Consider the following 18652-nt stretch of genomic DNA (forward strand, 5'->3'; position numbering starts at 1 on the left):
CTGACTGTTGGATGTACTATACATGCATGAAGCCAATAAACCATCTGACTTTATCTGATTAGATTTTACATTCTGACGTGGATGATCAGTTTTTGTAGCATCCCACAAAATTCTATGTTGAGAACAGTAAATCAGATACAGACAAGCCTAACCCACAAAATGTGATTAAAATGTGCTGCATAGTTCAGTCCTTTTTTCATACAGTAAATCCATGTTGTTCTATAGTGTGAAGCCGTTGTCAGAGTAGTAAAAAGTCTTCATGGATTTACAGTACTTTTTCCTCATCAGTTTTGATCAAACCTTTCATCAAAATACATTGTCCTCAATTAATCGGTTAATTGTGTTGAACGGCCACCATTTTTTTTAAAGAAGTGCAACAACTAAAGATGAGGGAGAAATTATTGGACAAAAAGATCAAGAAGGAGAAAAAGTCTGAACAAGGAAGGGAGAAGAGAAGCAAACAGCAGCATTAGAATAATTCAGACATCAATAGGCAGTGCCACTGACTGTAACGGAGAAATTAAGAGCACAGGGGAAAAAAAAGCAGAGGAAGTACAGACAGTGTTTTTAAATAAAAAAAGGAGAATACAATTGTTTTTTTTAAAAGTAAGTTTCATTTTATTTGTTAATGATACCATAAATTAAAGTTTAGTAAGGAAGGTAACACACTAAAATGGGACTGTAATTATTTTTTCATTAACCATAATAATTAACTACATAATTACAGTTAAGGCCTGATTTCAATTATCCTTTCCAAAGGATAAATCTGTGGAACGTTAGCAACTGTTCTATTAATTGTAAGAGTGAACTTGAATGAAACTGAGTGATTATACTCAGCAAGTCCAACAATAAGAAATGTATCAACTAATGTAGCAAATTTGAAGAGTTTACAGAGTTTACAGACCTATATCTCTGCAAAGTGTACTGGCATGCATGAGTATTCATGCATTTACTCTATCTTGCTAGGCAATGAAGTACAACAGCACATAAATCGCAGCACATTTAAATCAGTAAATTCTCTGAACACTAAAACCTACACATATAAACGTGTAGAATTGTCCAAAACAATGAAATGATAAAATCATAAACACATATTCTTGTTTAATTGTATTATTTCTTTTTTTACAGACCAAAACATATGAATATATGTTCTGTAAAGACATGCACCTCCAACTTAGAAATTTAAATGTGCACATACATGAAATGTCGCTTGTTTTTATTTGTATGTATTTTAGTGAAAAATTAGTTTAAATTTTTTTTTTTTTTTAAAAGAAATATTTTTAACTATTCACATATTTACAGCCTGGCTTTTTTCTGGAAAAACTGAATGATTGCATTCATGGCCTCCTCTGAAGTCACCATTTTAGCAAGAAGGTCACACTCTGCATCACAAACAGCATAGAGTTTCTCCTTTTCCAATCCACGAATCAATTGTTTGGAGAAGGCAAGAGACTGGGTTAAAAACATAACAGGAAAAGGTTCATTTAACAGAAGTTAGCATTCTTCATATTACACATTAGATGAATTTTTATTTATACAGGCACGAAGGGCAATTAATTCAGTTAAGAATCAGCATTGTTTTTTAAGGCACAGAAAACAAGTTGTGCAGAAATTGACTCGTTCCAGCTTTTAAATGGGGGTCACAATTGCTCTGTGAAGCTACAATTATTGTTATTGTTACTTTTTATTACTTATCTTTCTATCTATCTCTTCTATTAATATTGGCAACTCTTGTTCAAACCACTGCCTGGTTGCTAGAGTAAGTTGCACCCTAGTAACCAAATAGCTGCTGAAATACCAAAGTGAAGATTTGCTGAACAAAAGGCTAAATAACTAAAAAATAAAATAATAAAAATGAAGACCAAATTGCAAATTGTCTTAGTATGATGTAGACATTGATATTCTAAGAGGTGAACTACCCCTTTAAATCCACCTTTTTTTAAATACTTTTGGAATTATTTACATTTCTTTTCTGACTCTTTCCTGCTTTTAAATGGGGGTCACTAAACTCCTAAACTAAACTCCTAAGCTAAAGACTATAACTCTGCGAGGCTAGAATTTTATTTTATGGTATGGCTATAAAGTAGGAGATTATCCAGTGTAATAAGAACTCACACCATGAGGATTCACTTTTTAGTTTTAAAATTTAACTTTTAAATTGGTTTTCATTAATCTATGACAATCTATAAATAAATCTATGAAATATATTTGTCCTATTTACATTTTTGGGGAGGCTGGCATAATCCTTCAATCTTGCCCGAACATCTTGCTGGAAAGTGCTGCCTGGGAAAACTTCAGTAACCAGTCCAAGGTCACAAGCTTCTTGTGCAGTCAATATCTTGTTGAAAAGAAGTACCTCTGTAGCCTAAGAGGAAAAAAATCACCAGAATTACCTTTAAAGTACAGCGAGGACTTATGAGTTTTGAAACAGGCACAATCTCATACCCCAGCATCCTTCCGAACCTCCAGCTACTTTCTGGTTATAAATGTACCTTTTTGGTTTTGCAATCTGGGACTGTCCCACCAGAGCAGGTACAGGTGGTACATATAGATTTCTGGCTCTGAAGGGATCAAACTGAAATAGCGCTGTCACTCTTTACTTTTAATAGAGAGCACTTATAAAGAAAACAAAACAAAAAAACATATTGCGGGATAAAGGTAGATGCGGTATTTTCTAACTTGTGAAGCATGGTTCTAAATCTGGATATATATATATATATATAAATCAAGGCAATCAGTCGGACCAATTTTCAGCATATGCCTATGTGTTATCTAGATACAGTCAGTTTCTGAATGAGACCTGCTTGGAATTGGACAATGTCCACTTTAAGGCTGAGGCTTAAAGGAGAAGGAAAGGCTAATAAAGAGTTAATCTCAAGCTACAGGCATACCTTCAATTGTCTCAATAGTGCCCTTAAGTCACCCCATATGTCTCCAGTTCAAAAGATCAGAAGCCAGTCAGTAAGAAAAAATGCTGAGCTGTGTAAAGAAAGTTCCCATAATGCCTCACTCCTGCACAGACACCCAGACCAAGTGAACATGCTCAGTTAGTTAGACTGAGTCAGCTTCCTGGTGATTGGCTCAGATCCACATTCCTAAGGGGGGGTGAGTTCTTAGCATTTTTGAGGGAGGGGGGAGCAGCAGAGAGGAGAGAGCTGAAAGCTGTGTGTCTCTGGCAGAGAAAAACAGACACAACTAATCTTTTTACAGAGAACTCTGATAAAGCTTACTTAGTTTTTACCTTTCCTTCTCCTTTAAGAAAAGACAAACAGAAGTGCAAAAAAATAAAGACTTGGGTTGAGTTATTGGCAGTACCTTGTTGCTACAGGGATGTGTACATTACTCTTCTGTAACTTGGCAGCATTAAATGTAGCCTATCCCTAATGGCATATATCCATTGTCAGGTTTTATCTTGTATCTTTATCCTATGTGCAGAAATTCAGGACTGAAGACTGAAAGATGCTGACATGTCACTTTCAGAAAAAACATTTTTTTTGGGGGGGGATGATTGACTTCAAGACGACCAGCCACAATTGCTTAAAATGTAGGATCCCATAGCTAAAAAACTCTTTTTTTGCTTAGCACCGTAACAGTTTGTTGTGCATATCATATAATTAGGCCATAATACTTAAATGAACAGTGTACAGAGAGTCATCACAAGTTACACAATTTCCACTACACACTTATTATTATTACATGCAACATAACTGTGATGCTGTGGTTTTTCACCATTACTTTATTATTTACAATCAGAAATCCAATAAATGGAAATGATGACATCACCAAGCTAGGTGCATGTACAGGCAAATATAAAACTGTACATTTTGGTTTGATCAGAAATACCGAACCAAATAAAATCCACACAAAGTAGAAATTATGGAATCAAATTAACTTTTAATGGTAAGACCTTGCAGGCAGGGCCCTCATGTATACTAAAGGTGGAAATACAGGCATGTTTAGGGCTGTGACACACGGGGAGTAATCTCCCTGAAATGCCATCCCACTGGCTAGAATGTATATCGCCGGTGGGATGGCATACGCGGTGCCGCGATTTGCAGAAGTTGCCTTGAGAGGAAATGTTGCATTGCCTTCCCACCAGCGATTTACATTCTAGCCAGTGGTATGGCATTTCGGGGAGATTTGTTGCGTGGTGCCTAAATCTCCCCGTGTGTCACAGCCCTTAAGCTGCAGATTCAGGTCCATCAGACCGATCCGGCATCTTATCTGCCCATGTATGGGGCCCTCCGATGGCCTACCTGACTGATATCTGGGTGAATAATTAGGCAGATGCTGATTAGGCAGCTTTGATTTTACCGTTGGATTGAGGACTACATCAGCTCATTGATGTAGTCCTTGCGCTGGCGGCCCATTATTGTATTCTGATCATTCAGCCCTAGGGCCAAACAATCAGATTAGCCACCTTAGGTGGGCATTTCTGGGGAAAGATTTGCTTGTTTGGCAATGAGTGGAGCTTATAGTGTATGGCAAGCTTTATTGTATTAGTTTGTCAATTCAGTGCCCTTATGTACACCAGTATATCAATATAAAGTATTGCAATTCTTACAACATGCTTTAACATGGGGTGTAATTCAGTAAAATTACCAACAGGCGGCGATGAAAGTGAATTCTTGTGTTACCCAATGTAATGTACGAGATTTACCTCTACAGTAATACAGAATCTAATACTGACTAGAGCTGATAATACTTGTCTAAATTAAAACTTTAGAAAAACATAGTTAAGGTAAATTCCCCCTTTTGCAATAAAAAAAGCAAAATTTTCTAGGATTTATTATGCCCTCTAGGGAGCACATTTACTAACCCACGAATCCGAACCGAATTGGAAAAATTCTGATTGGAAAACGAACATTTTGCGACTTTTTCTTATTTTTTGCGATTTTTTCGGCGCCTTTACGACTTTTCAGAAATTGTCGCGACTTTTTCGTTACCAATACGATTTGCGCGAAAAACGCGAGTTTTTCGTAGCCATTACGATGCGCTCGTATCTTGTCGCGACTTTTTCGTATTGAGCGCTCGTAAGCGGTGGGCGAAACTTTCAGACTGGCACCCTGCAGCTCCAACCTGGCCCAAGAATAGTCACCATACTGAAGCTTGAATGAATCCAAATGTTTCGTACTCGGCGCGAACGCTACATTTTGCGCAACTTTCGGAATGGCTAGGAAAAAGGCGCGACTTTTCGCGCAAATTTTAACGCTACGAAAAAATCGCCAGATTTTGCGCAACATTCGGAATGGCAACGAAAAAGTCGCGACAATTTTTCGAAAAATCGCAAAATACCGATCATTACGAAAAAAACGCAATCGGACGCATTCGGCCCGTTCCTGGGTTAGTAAATGTGCCCCTAGGTGTGAACAGTACCACTTCAAGAACAGTTGACATTACCTGAAAAACACAGAGAGAAAGCATTTTAAATTACAAACTGATGCCATGAATCTTCTTCTCTATGGGCTAAAGCTAAACACTGGAGATTCTTATCAGATTTTATGGCTCAGACTTTATCTCACCTGCAAAATCTTGTAAAGCAACACCACAAGAATTTTGGGACCCAACACAATCTGACCCCCCCTGCTGTAATGCAAGTCAGATAACATAGTCAGATGATGTGTTTTGTTTGGTGCTGCATCTACATCCGACAGTCAATGTATTTCAACAAAAAAAAAAAAGTCTTTCACGCACCATCAGATTGTATCTTGTCAGATGCAGACACAGCATGCAGTGTTCCCTTCTGACAGGCGTGTCACGCTGAATGGCAAATCTTCCATGTATTTTACACATTAGATTTTTCAATCAGTCCCATTATAATTTGACTTATGCAACTACATCCGACTTGTAGGATGTGTTCTGTCAATCTGACACCATCCCACAAAACTTCCCATATATTTTAGTTCTATATCACTTATACTGATGTTCTTCCCAAGGTGACAAAGGACATCTTTTATGTAACAAAATATAATATGAAAACCAAGATGTTGATCCTCCTGCATACCTGTGATTGGATGTATGCCAGAAATAGATTACACTTCAAGGTAAATTATATATGCTGTAGTTTTATGATAGGATCTTAATTTTATTCATAAAAGGTTACAGGATTAGATTCCATTCTTTTATGGATTTGATTAAGTTATGGTTATATACTTAGTGCCAAAATGATGTCACATAAGCAACACTAATGAAATGTTAGAAGGCTCATAGTGACTATTTGTTCTTAGAAAAACTCTAAGATAAACTTCTCTGGTAACCCCAGTCTCACCAACAACAGGAAGATGTATGGACCCATAAAGCACCACACGTAGGAAATTGGTAAAACCAGCCAAAGGCATTTGTAAACCAGTGTCTCTGCAGGTTCCTGTTCCAGTACAAAAAATGATCACTTTTGAGTGATAGGATCACTGTGATAGTGTTTGTATATCCAAATTATGCTCCAAAAACACAAACAAAAAGACTTACTTTGGTAAAGCCCATTATCTTGGGGAATGTGTAAGAAGAGCAGGCCTCAGGACACAGGCCTAGTTTGATAAAAGGAGTGTTAAAACTGGCCTGCATTGAAACAAAAAATCAAATAGGGTTATATAAAACAATAACAGTTTCTCTGCCTTGAACTAATGACAATTCATTGATAAACATGTTACAGCAATATCAATCCAGGCAACTAGTTTGTTGCTGTGGGCATTTCACAGATATACAGGTATGGGATCTTTTATCTAGAATGCCTGGGACCTGGGATTTTCATTATAAGGGATCTTTCTGTAATTTGGATCACCATCCTTTGAGTCTGCTAAAAAAAAAAAAAAAAAAACTCGAATCGGACTCATTTGCCTCCAATAAGGATTAATTATATCTTGGTTGGGATCAAGTAAAAGTTACTGTTTTATTATTACAGAGAAAAAGGAAATCAATTTGAATTTGATTAAAATTGAGTCTTTGGGAAATGGCCCTTCCCGTAATTCAGAGCTTTCTGGATAATGGATCCCATACTTGTATTATAATTTTTTTTAACGTGATTTACATACCATACCATACCCGTTTTCACAGGGCCAAACAAAGTAAAGGGTATTTTGTAAGACGTTTTTCCACCTGAAATGCCTCACACCCATAATGGTAATAAATAAAACATCCCACCTAGATTCCTAAGGGCTGTGGCACACGGGGAGGTGAGTCGCCCGCGACAAATCTCCCTTGTTGCCGGCAACTAATCTCCCCGAAATGGGGAAGATGGCATACGCGGTGGCCGGAAGTTGCCTTGAGAGGAAATATCGGGGGTATCTTGGCGCCGCTTATGCCATCCCACCGGTGATTTACATTTTCGATGGTGGGATGGCATTTCGGGGAGATTAGTTGCCGGCGACAAGGGAGATATGTCACAGGCTACTAATCTCCACGTGTGCCACAGCCCTAACTGTACATCTTTCAGACAGTAACACTTGATAAAACTACTCATGCCTGTGATTCAGGCAAAGAAAGTGAAAATTTGTGGTTCAGCTACACAAACAGGAACCTGGGAGTTAAAGCCTTACCTTATCGGAGGCATAGACAAGATCCATCAATCCGAGAATAGTAGCACCGATGCCAATTGCAGGCCCATTTACAACAGCAACGAGAGGTTTAGGAAAATCAATGAATTTACGAACGAATCGCCTGGGTTAAAGCAGAACAATCTTTGTATTAACAAGCTGGGAGTATTTACATTAATTACTTCATTGTGGATGAATCCATTTTCCAGTTATCTGTTTGCTACTCTTTTGGAGTACCAATACCCAATTTTTCCAAAATTAATGTAATCACAGTTATGTTGTAATACATAATACAAATAATGAAAACACCTTTATTTTGATATATTTAAATACAAAAGTACATGTCTAGTACAAGTACATTTGTCATGTGTATAAAGATATTAGCTTGCTACTGTCACCAGCTTTCTTGTTGTTTAGCATTTCCCACTTTATTAAAAATGTCAAGTGTTTAGCACCAGGCTTACAAAACACCCACCCAACTACAAAAGCTGCCCCGTGTGATTTTCATTAACATAAGCCACTTTACACAGCTTAAAGGTTTCATACATGCATTTCTTGGGACTTAAGGAATAATTTAACACTGAAGTGCAGTGTGCAAAGTACAATTTTGGATGCAACTTGTCATGTTATTTTCCCATCATTTCAAGGTAACTGCAGTCAAAAGTGGGACATGCGCCTAATGCACTTGCACAGTTATGCTTCTGACAAGATGTTGTCATTTCTGAAGAAACCTGTGAAAATGACATCTGCACACAAATTTTTCAGTTTAACTGGGCTGCATCTGTTAAGTTAGAATGCTGTGGGAACTCTGGAGCTACCTTCACCTGCACTTGTTCAATATTTATGACAAATGGCTTTGGATGCCAGTACCATTAAAGAATAAATATTAGATACCTTAGGTCAAATTTTTCCTCTTTAATCTCTGAAGGATTCTGGAGAGCATTATTAAGATCATTTCCACTAGTGAAATAATCACCAGCTCCTGTATAAAGCAGAAGGATAATGGTAATTTTCAGGCTATTTAACCCAGTAAATATAAGAACGTAGAGGAATGGACACTCTCTACACATTTTTTACACAGATGTCTGCACACTATCACACACGTTCTTTTATTCAGTTAAAAATTCTTACACACTAAAGTGGGGCTTATTTATAACAATGGGCAAATTTGCTCCTGGGCAGTAACCCATAGCAGTCAGTGATTACCTTTCTTATGCACACTTTTACACTTCTTTTTATGACTTACACACTCTTTCATGTACTCTAATGCTCTTTCACACATTTACGCACTTTTTCACACACATACCAGATTTACTAATGCTTTTACATTTCTGATGTTTTTTAATTTTAAAATTCAAACAAAAGCATTTCCACGAATGTGGAAAAAAAGTCTGAACTGAAAAAGTCAGCACGCGAAAAGTTGCAGAAAAGTCATGAAAAATCTGCATTTTTTACTGAAAACTGCAACTTTTTTGAATTGCTGCACAAAAAAACATTGTCAAAAGTCCGAAAAAAAATCAAAGCAAAAAAAAAATTCCTCCAGGGAAGAGACATCTGCCATTGACATCTACATGATCTCAGCAAGTTTTAGCAGGTAAATTGTCAGATTCTGATTTTTAGCTGTTGTCCTGGGCCCGAATGATATCTTCGCTTTAAAGGGGGCCCAGCCGTGATACAGTTTTTTTTTTAGCTCTGGCCCCCTTTAAAGAACTACAGGCCCTGTCATTGGTGGCCAGCAGGAAATTTGATTGGTTGCGCCCCGTGTGTCCGTACGCATGGGGCGCAACCATATAATAAGTGCAGATGCAGCGGGGAGCCCGGCACAGATCTAGAGGACGTGGCCAGAGGAAGTCGCTGGTGGGGGAGCTGGAGGAAGCCACAGGGGAGCGGGAGGGAGTCGCTGGGTGGGGGGGCTGGATGAAGTCGCTATGAAGGGGGGGGCTGTATGAAGTCGCTATGAGGGGGGGGCTGGAGGAAGTCGCTGGGGGGGGAGCTGGAGGAAGCCGCAGGGGAGCCGGAGGGAGACGCTGGGGGGGGGGGGAGCTGGAGGAAGCCGCAGGGGAGCCGGAGGGAGTCGCTGGGTGGGGGGGGCAGGAGGAAGTCGCTGGTGGGGGGGAGCTGGAGGAAGTCACTGGTGGGGGGGAGCTGGAGGAAGTCACTGGTGGGGGGGGAGCTGGAGGAAGTCGCTGGTGGGGGGAGCTAAAGGAAGTCGCTGGTGGGGGGGCTGGAGCTGGAGGATGCTTTGCTGAGCTGTGCAGATGCTGGGGGGAGCTGGGGCACATATCAAGAGGGGGGAACTGCAGGAAGTCACTGTGGGGTAGCTGGAGGATGCTGGTGGGAGCAGGGGGGGGGAGCCGGAGGATGCTTGGGGGTGTGAGAGCTGGAGGACAGTGGGAAGGACGCTGGGGGGAGCTGGAGGATGCTGACGGGGAGGAGCTGGGGGACAAGGGAGGGGGGTTAACTGGAGGATGCTGGGGAGATGCTGGCTACTAATGTTTTAGGGGGGCCCGGGCTACCACTGTTTTAGGGGGACCTGGCTACCAATGTCTGTGTGTCCTTTTTACTGATGGGAGGGGCCATTGGGGGGCAGGGCGTGGGAGGAGGGGGGCCCAGAAAATTTTGTTGTGAGGGGCCCCGTAATTTCTGATGGCGGCCCTGGTACAGGATCAGTACTTTAATTAATTTTTAAGCAATAAATTAACTGGTTTACACTACTGGAGAGCACCCCTCTTGTTTTATGTCTCTAGGTTCCACTGCCTGATAAGCTTACTATTTTCTGGCCTGTACAGAATACATGGATAAACATACATGCAAAACATGTGGTACATTATAAAAATGTATGATATATGGATTAGGGCATTTGTGCTGGCATCCTCTGTCACCAGTGTAAGTATGCAGTAGATAAGAAAAGACACAAATACCTACAAGTCTGCAGTGGGGTATTCCCAATTTTATTGGACACACAGGATAGTACTAAATGTTTTGGGCAGTAAGGGATGGCATACTACTGTCCTGAAACATTTGATACTCTCCTGTGTGCCCAGAGCATGGCAATAAAATTGGGAATACCCCACCAGACTTCCAGGTTTTCTATAATAAAATGGAAGCGCACCATAACTAGACAACTTTAACGGAGGCCTTTACTATAGGTTGGACTTTGTTCTATAAACCGCACCTGTTAGAACAGTGAAAACAGAATTATCTGCTGCAGCATCATCTAGTGCTAATTCAAGCTCATTGAACATCTGCATTAAAAAAGAAATAGGTAAGTGCATATAAAACACAAAAAAAAATAACATCAAAATATTACTTGTTTTTTTTTTAAAGCCTTCTACATACCCCACATTTAAAATTGTATCATACTTGCCATATTATTCCATTCTTTCATAAACACTCACTGGGTTAGCGCTTCCCCACCAAGCTACCATTAAGGGGACCCTCCCAAAAGCCTTAGAATGTAGCATTTCTTTTTTTTCAGATATTTTAGTAATAACTTTTTAGAAAAGGTATGAGAAATTTGACAACAGTTTTTTCCAGCAAAGGAAAATCATGTTAAGTGCAAACAACATATGCAAATATTAATGTGTATGCTATTAAATTGTTGCTGCTACTCAGTAAGCACATGTCTTGGATCGAATATAATCAGAAAACAAGGTCAGAGGCAACTGCTTTTATCAGGGAATAAAGATTTAGATTCACATTATATTGCCCGCGACAAATCTCCCTGTTCGCAGGCGACTAATCTCCCCGAGTTGTCATCAGTTGCCATCCCACCGGCGAAAATGTAAGTCGCCGGTGGGATGGCACACGCGGCGGCACGATTTCGGCAAATCGCCGAAAATGCCTCGCGAGACAACTTCGGCGATTTGCCGAAATCGCCTGCACAGCGTGGGGGAGATTAGTCGCCCGCGAACAGGGAGATTTGTCGCGGGCGACTAATCTCCCCGTGTGCCAGAGCCCTAATTCTTATGCTGCCCTGTGCTATTCAGAAAATATCTTTACAATATAATGAACAAAAGTGTAAATGTATGGAAAAAAAAAATTCCAGCACACAGGTAAAGCTAATAAATGTAAAAATGTAGGTAACCGTAACACCTGAAGACTAAAAGCATTTTTCCTTTGTGGTCGATTCATTGTTATTGTAGTGATGTTGTCTTGGTGTGTTATATGCAAAGTCTCAAATTTCTGTTGACTGCTTTTGTTTACTGCATTAGTTGGCTTCAAGACACTAGAAGATAGCAAGATGGATGTAGGCTGGACTTTTCCATTTTTCTGAAGAGGAAAAAAAATTACAAAACATTTTGCTTTATGTTTACATAAATGAAAGACAAATACATATACAAGAGTATACACATTAATATTGTAAATAGCCACATGTGGCTTAAAGGCACCATCCCCAATTATCTTGTCCCTTAAGCTGGCCATACACGCACCGATAATATCATACGAAACCCCGGTGATATCGCAGGAGGCTGCTGATATCGGTCGACTCGCCGATCGGCCAGGTTAAAAGATTTTGATCGGGCGCCATAGAAGGCGCCTGATCAAAATCTGCCTTCAGGGCTGAATCGGCAGAAGGAGGTAGAAATCCTATTGTTTCTACCTCCTTAGCTGCCGCTTCAGCCCTGAACGGTTAGTGGCCGATTGTACGATGGTCGCACGAAAGGTCGGAAATCGCCACGTGTGTGGCCACCTTTACCCACTCCACTACCCCAGGCCCAACCCCCTCTTTTTTAATAAAACAAACAAACCTACAAACAAAAGCATGGGATTGGTGTGATTTTTGTAAGAGACAACATTTTGTTCCTGGAAACCTGTGCACCACCCTGGGCAAACGCATACACAGTGTAGTTCTTCTTTACTGATTTCTGTACTGCACATGCACCAAGTTCCAACAGGCACAGGGGATGAGTGGATCATGGCACAAAATGGCTTCATTCACAGGTAAAGTACCCCAGGCTGGTGAATTTTTTTGAAGAGCTACGTGCCTTGAATTGCTGGGGGTGCCTAACAACTTGGCACCCTCAGTGATTATATCTTTTATTCTTCAATGATTCACACATTTACAGATAACATGATGTGAAACAATTTACAGAACAGCACAGTCACAAGAATTGCCTTAACTATAACATCAATTTAGGTCTTACATTAGCAATTTACCTTACAAAACAAGTCTTACCTTTGGAAAAAGACCGTTGGAATTTGTGATGTGACATTTCGGAATATATTCAGAGTTTATCATAGTGTATTGGCAATGGATTACAATGGAGGATCTGAGCACAGAGAAAAACTGCTTGTTAACTTTCCTTGTCACAAGTAGGGTAGTTAAAAATTCACTTTAGGTAAACAAAGGTCACTCTATGTGTGATTTGCTGTTTGACAGTTACATGGCCTATACCTGAAAAAGAAATGTTTCTAATTTATTTACCTCTAATTGCACATAATTTTTTGCAGAGTTTACAACTGCGGATTCGGAGTGCATGTTAGATAAGCATATTGGGTGAGGCAGCAAAAGCCCTAGAAAAACCCCTGCAGACAGGAAGTTATATGGGACTGCATTATGTGAACAACATTTGCTTTGTGGTATCTCTTACCCCACAATTTACAGAATGAATCTGTGAAGTAATGTGATCAGAACATTCTAGCCCAGTGTCTGCCTCTATTCTACAATGTCTGCTCTGTACTGCAAGGCAGGAGATTGAACAGCTGAAGGGGGCCACATTGTGTCCTTCATTGCAACAGGGCTGCCCCCAATGCTTACGAAAAAATCGTATTAGTCATGATAATATCGTATTGGAGATCCGAAAGTCACGGAATTTTCGTACTGAACCATTGCAACTGTAATAACACATAAATTAAGACACCAAAACCGGCAAAAATGTGTTCAAACTTTAAATAACCTGGCAAATTTTGTAAAAATGGCAGTGGTATTTAGGGGGTATGGTTGCAAAAACAGGTGAATTTCCACATTTCGCCATTGGCGGATTGTTTCCTGAAACAGGCAGAAAAATTTGCCACGAAAAAATTAAACACTTGACAAAATATTGTTGCACTTTTTTTTGATGCGTGTAATTTTTTTGACACAAGTATCATTTTTATTTGCGGCACACAACATTTTCACCATTTTGCAAATCTTTTCAAAGATTCGCAAATTTTTCTGCAAAGTGACAGGGGACAGATTAGGGCAGTGATCCCCAACCAGTGGCTCGTGAGCAACATGCTGCTCCCCAACCCCTTGGATGTTGCTCTCAGTGGCCTCAAAGCAGGTGCTTATTTTTGAATTCCTGGTAAGGAGGCAGGTTTTGGTTGCATAAAAACCAAGTATAATGACAAACAGAGCCTTCTGTAGGCTGTCAGTCCACATAGGGGCTATTAAGCTATTGGCTATTAAGTAGCCAATTATAGCTCTTATTTGCACCCCCAGGAACCCTTTTCATGCTTGTGTTGCTCCCCAACACTTTTTTCATTTAAATGTGGCTCACGGGTATAAAAGGTTGGGGACCCCTGGATTAGGGGATTAGGGGACATAGCCAGATTAGGGGACAGATTAGGGGACATAGCCAATACTCACTTGTCACCAGCAGGTGTCAGTACACTAATAGACACAGCTAAAGTATCATCACATGATTTTAAAGGTGTTTGCGAATGTAATTATTGTTATTGCTGGTTCTTACTACCTGTACCATTGAAAAAATGTTGCAGCAGGCAACTCTATTGCAAATCTTGAGAAATGTGGTATAGTATATAGTATTAGACTGGCAAATACACAGACACAAAAATAGCAAATACAACAGATCTCCCTGCGCGCAAACCTATTACATATACAGCACAGAATAACACTACGAGGTCGAGACACACGCTAGAAAGGTGCCAGCTATAACCCAGACTTACTTACAGCGTCTGTGGCCCACCCTTATACACACTCCAGCTTCAGAGGCGTCAGGCAAACTTATTTACACAGAACATACTTCCCATGGCTACTCCATGTTGATCATGTGACTCGTTTTTTACCCTTGAACTTTGTTACTCTCGCTCCAGGCTGAATAGCAAAAGCTTACTTGTCACCATGATCTCTTGGAAGAGATAGGGCTGGCTGTGTGCAGGAATGTCAGCCCTGTTTTCGGGTGCGAGCCCAGCCCAACTTTTCGTCCACTGTATTATAAGTGTTTTGTGGTGCCTGACAGCTAATCTCTTCCTAGGGAACTGCCTCTGATTGAGTACAGCGATTATCGCTGAAAGGAAGCTAAGGCATGAACTTGCCTTTATTCTCATATCCGGGTGGGGCTGCTAAAGGGAGGCCCCGGGGGGATTTGGCTCGTAGTAACATGACTGGCGGGCACTTATTACAGGGACCGATAATGTGGAGGTAGAAAGACGGAACAAAGGACAAGAAGGATACTCAGCTGCACTTGGTCTTGTTGAGGAAGGGGCGTTACTATAAAAAAGAGACTGCACTAGCAGTGAAAGGTTGTAGTAATTTTTATTTTGTTCATGTTATTTTTATAGCACTTTTTTGCAGCACTTTACAGAGAATATACATCATTCACATCAGTCACATCAGCTAACAATCACAGGGCCCTATCACAGAGCATTCAATTCCCACTGCATCTTTTCAGGAGTTACATGAATTTGCTTCTCTCCCATCATCCAACAGCATTCTTCAGATTTTTAAAAAAATCCCCAGAAGGTCGCACCAAATTCTGGATGTAGTCATCCAGAGCGTTTTCGTGTATGCGGGTAGCAATTTTCCAGCGTCAATTTGCACATGCGCGTGATTGACGTTACTTCCGGAAGCGTGCGCCAGCATGTGACATCACTTTTGGGTTTAGCAGCAAATGTTCGGTGTCTCCTGGGTGCACACCACTTTCCCTTGGGCTACAATCATTGGCAGTTGACAGCTCTGCTATTACATTCACTATGTTCACTTTAGTCAAAAGCCAATTTACCTGCCTGTATGTATTTGGAGTGTGGGAAGAAAACCATACAGACATAGGGAGAACATCCTTGCAGAAAGTGCCCTAGCTGAAATTGAACTCAAGACCATAGTGCTGTAAGGGCTACCCTCTGTGCCGCCCAATCCAAAAAGATACAGGCATAGGTGGATTTTTTCTGCACTGTCCTGGAAATCTTCTCCTGTTCCTGCAAGCCGGTTCTGCTGGATCTTTCTTCTTGTAGATTTTCCAATGAGAGGACAGCTTTCTTGACAGACATTATAGGAGATATTGCAAACTGAGGGCAGTGCAGAAATGAAGACTGAAAAGAAGAATCTGCAGGCTGTAACTTTACCTAAGAACCTCACCAACTCTGTACTTTTGCTGCAGATTTCATCCCACCCCCACAGGTACTATACACAGGGACTATACACAAATACAATACAGTATACAGGTACTATACACAGGTACTATACAGTTCTAAAGGCTGAATCACTAGTTGATGCCTGAATATCTGCCATCAGTACCCACTGCCTCTCAGTGCATATAGTGTGCTGGTTTTCTAAATACAGACTGCGTCTCACTGTATATAATGTGCCTGGGATGTCAGTACCTGCTGTCTCTCTCTATAAAACTAACAAACAATAAAGGGGCGGTTAACTATTAAGTTAACTTTTAGTATGTTATAGAATGGCCTATTCCTAGAAACATTGCAATTGGTCTTCCTAATTCATTTATTTTATAGTTCTTGAATAATTTGCCTTTCTCTTCTGCCTTTTTCCAGCTAACAAATGGGGGTCACTGACAAAAAGTATTGCTCTGCAAGGCTACAATTTTATTATTATTGTAATTTTTTATTTCTTATTTTTCCATGCAGGCCCCTTAACTATTCATATTCCCATGTCTTGTTTAAACCACTACCTGGTTGCTAGGGTAAATAAGACCCTAGCAACCAGATAGCTGCTGAACCAAATTGAGAACTGCTGAACAAAAAGCTAAATAACGAAATAAAAGAAAAACATTAAAAATAAAAGAGGACCAATTGCACATTGTTTCAGAATATCAATGTCTACATTATATTAAAAGTTAATTTAAAGGTGAACTACCCCTTTAAGCTAACCGATCACAAACACAAACGGATGGAGAACCCCTCACAGAAGTGCATATATAAATACTTTTACATCCTAAGCATTCCCCCCCCCCCCCCCCCCCCCCAAAAAAAGTCACCCTCCACCTATGATTTTTATCTCCCATGTTTTCTTAGCTACTAAAGTAGAACACCATAAATATGAATTCCAGGGATTTTCGGAAGAGTTCGATGAATAATATACATAGAAATACTGAAGTAATTGGCGTGTTGAGAACCCAAAATGAAACCAGTGCATACAAATTTCCTTGGCTGGAATTTTTTTTTTTAATTTTTTTCAAAGAAAGTGGAGTTTAAGTTGTTTTAAAGTTATTTGAAAGCAGTATTTGTTTATGCTTTTGTGTTCTTTTCAGTTCTGTCTAAATGTAACAGTCAGGTCTCCTCCATGTCTGTTATATGCCTGCGATAACCTGGCACATAATATTGTTTAAAAAAAGTAATGTACAGCAATGCAGGGCTAAAATTTTATGAAAAAACAAAAAAAAATCCAATAATAAAGCAAATCTATAAAGAAAAAGCAGTGACAAATAGTCAAAATACCCAACCACTAGTCAAGCCGAGAAATAAACAGTTTCTAGGGCAAAACCAACACTAAGGGGCTGATTTACTAATCCACGAATCCGAATCCCAAATGGGAAAAAACATTTTGCAACTTTTTCGTATTTTTTGCGATTTTTTCATCGCCGTTGCGACTTTTTCGTAGCCGTTACGACTTGCGCGAATTGTCGCGATTTTTCGTATTGAGCGCTAGTAAACAGCGAGCAAACCTTTCCGATTTTTTCGCGACGGCTACGAAAAAGTCACGACAATTCGTGCAACCTGAAGAAGGGGTCACCCCTGAAAGCTTGTGCTGTTTGTCCATTTCTGCAAATAAATGATTTAAAGGCATTGCCGACAGACTGGAGTGCTTCTTCCCCTTTGCAAAGAAACGATAAAGTTGCGACAAATTACGAAAAAGTCGCAACGGCGACGAAAAAACCGCATTCGGACGCTTTCGATCCGTTCGTGGATTAGTAAATCAGCCCCTAAATGATAAAAGTGTGTGCATGCATGTATGTATACTTTCTATTTATGTGTTTGTGTATACCATGCTGATGTGTGCAAAAAAGAAATAAAGTGTGCATTGTGTATATGTCTTACCTTGAGGACAGAAGGTGGGCCTCTGGAAACACAGAAGTCTCGCACAGCAGGAAATGCGGCAGACCAGCAACAGGGGTTGTATTTAAATACCTAAATAAGCAGACATGGTTGTGATTGTGTTTGGAGTGCTTGGCTTAAATCAAGCTGATCACTCTTCTCAAAGAACAAACATTGCCTATGGCAAATCAGTTGCTTGTATCCGATATGGTACCATTGGGTACCGTATATAATGGTAAGGGGGTGTGGAAAGAATCTGCTGTATAAAATACTCTGAGAAACACACTGCAAAGCTGGAAATGGCTTCTATTCAAAGTTGTTGTAGATGAAACACATCTTCAATAATGTAACCAGTGTGCCAAAGTATGCATTTATGGCAAAACCCAACCCATCTGTGCACTAAAAGTTTGAGGTCTGTCAATGCACAGTGATTTGGGGGCAGAAGGAAATGTATCTGTATTTTCAACCGTGGGATAGAAAACACCTCATGTGGCATGGCATTAAGAAGGCTCTGGTGAGTATAGTAGATGAAACCCATAGCAAGACTGGCTAGTAAGGGCTGTAATATTTTTATAAAGACAGTAAGTAAAGAGGGGTGAAATCCTTCCAGATACACGGTAAAGGTGCTACTATAGAGATCTAATTTCCCAGAAATAAAGAGAAGCATCTAATAATGGTTACAGTGCTCCACTATGCCTCACAAGGACAATTTGACAAATCTACCTGCCCCAAACCTGTCATTTCATCCTGCCCTGGTTCATGACCCCCCAGAAAAGGAAAAAGCAGTCATCAGAGGAAGCACAGAGCAGCTCATATGATAGTTAATAATTTTAATTACTTGTAAGGGATTGAATATTTGATTAAAATACAGAACAGGGTGTGGAATTCCAGCAGGGAAATTCAGGCCA

At 40.1% G+C, this 18652-nt stretch overlaps 1 protein-coding gene across 1 annotated transcript; it reads right to left on the reverse strand.

Moving 5' to 3' along the window:
* Positions 1 to 594: 594 nt before the first annotated feature.
* Positions 595 to 17866, reverse strand: eci3 (enoyl-CoA delta isomerase 3). Its single transcript, XM_031904153.1, has 9 exons — positions 17748 to 17866; positions 12709 to 12802; positions 11625 to 11801; positions 10705 to 10774; positions 8424 to 8511; positions 7533 to 7653; positions 6466 to 6555; positions 2222 to 2365; positions 595 to 1452 (listed from the first exon to the last, which is right to left on the reverse strand). The coding sequence occupies exons 2-9, from the start codon at positions 12769 to 12771 to the stop codon at positions 1297 to 1299; spliced, it is 909 nt and encodes a 302-aa protein (XP_031760013.1). The 5' UTR covers positions 12772 to 12802; positions 17748 to 17866; the 3' UTR covers positions 595 to 1296.
* Between the last annotated feature and the right edge of the window lie 786 nt (positions 17867 to 18652).

Source organism: Xenopus tropicalis, chromosome 6 (assembly GCF_000004195.4).
Source record: "Xenopus tropicalis strain Nigerian chromosome 6, UCB_Xtro_10.0, whole genome shotgun sequence".
In the NCBI taxonomy this organism is placed as follows: domain Eukaryota; kingdom Metazoa; phylum Chordata; class Amphibia; order Anura; family Pipidae; genus Xenopus; species Xenopus tropicalis.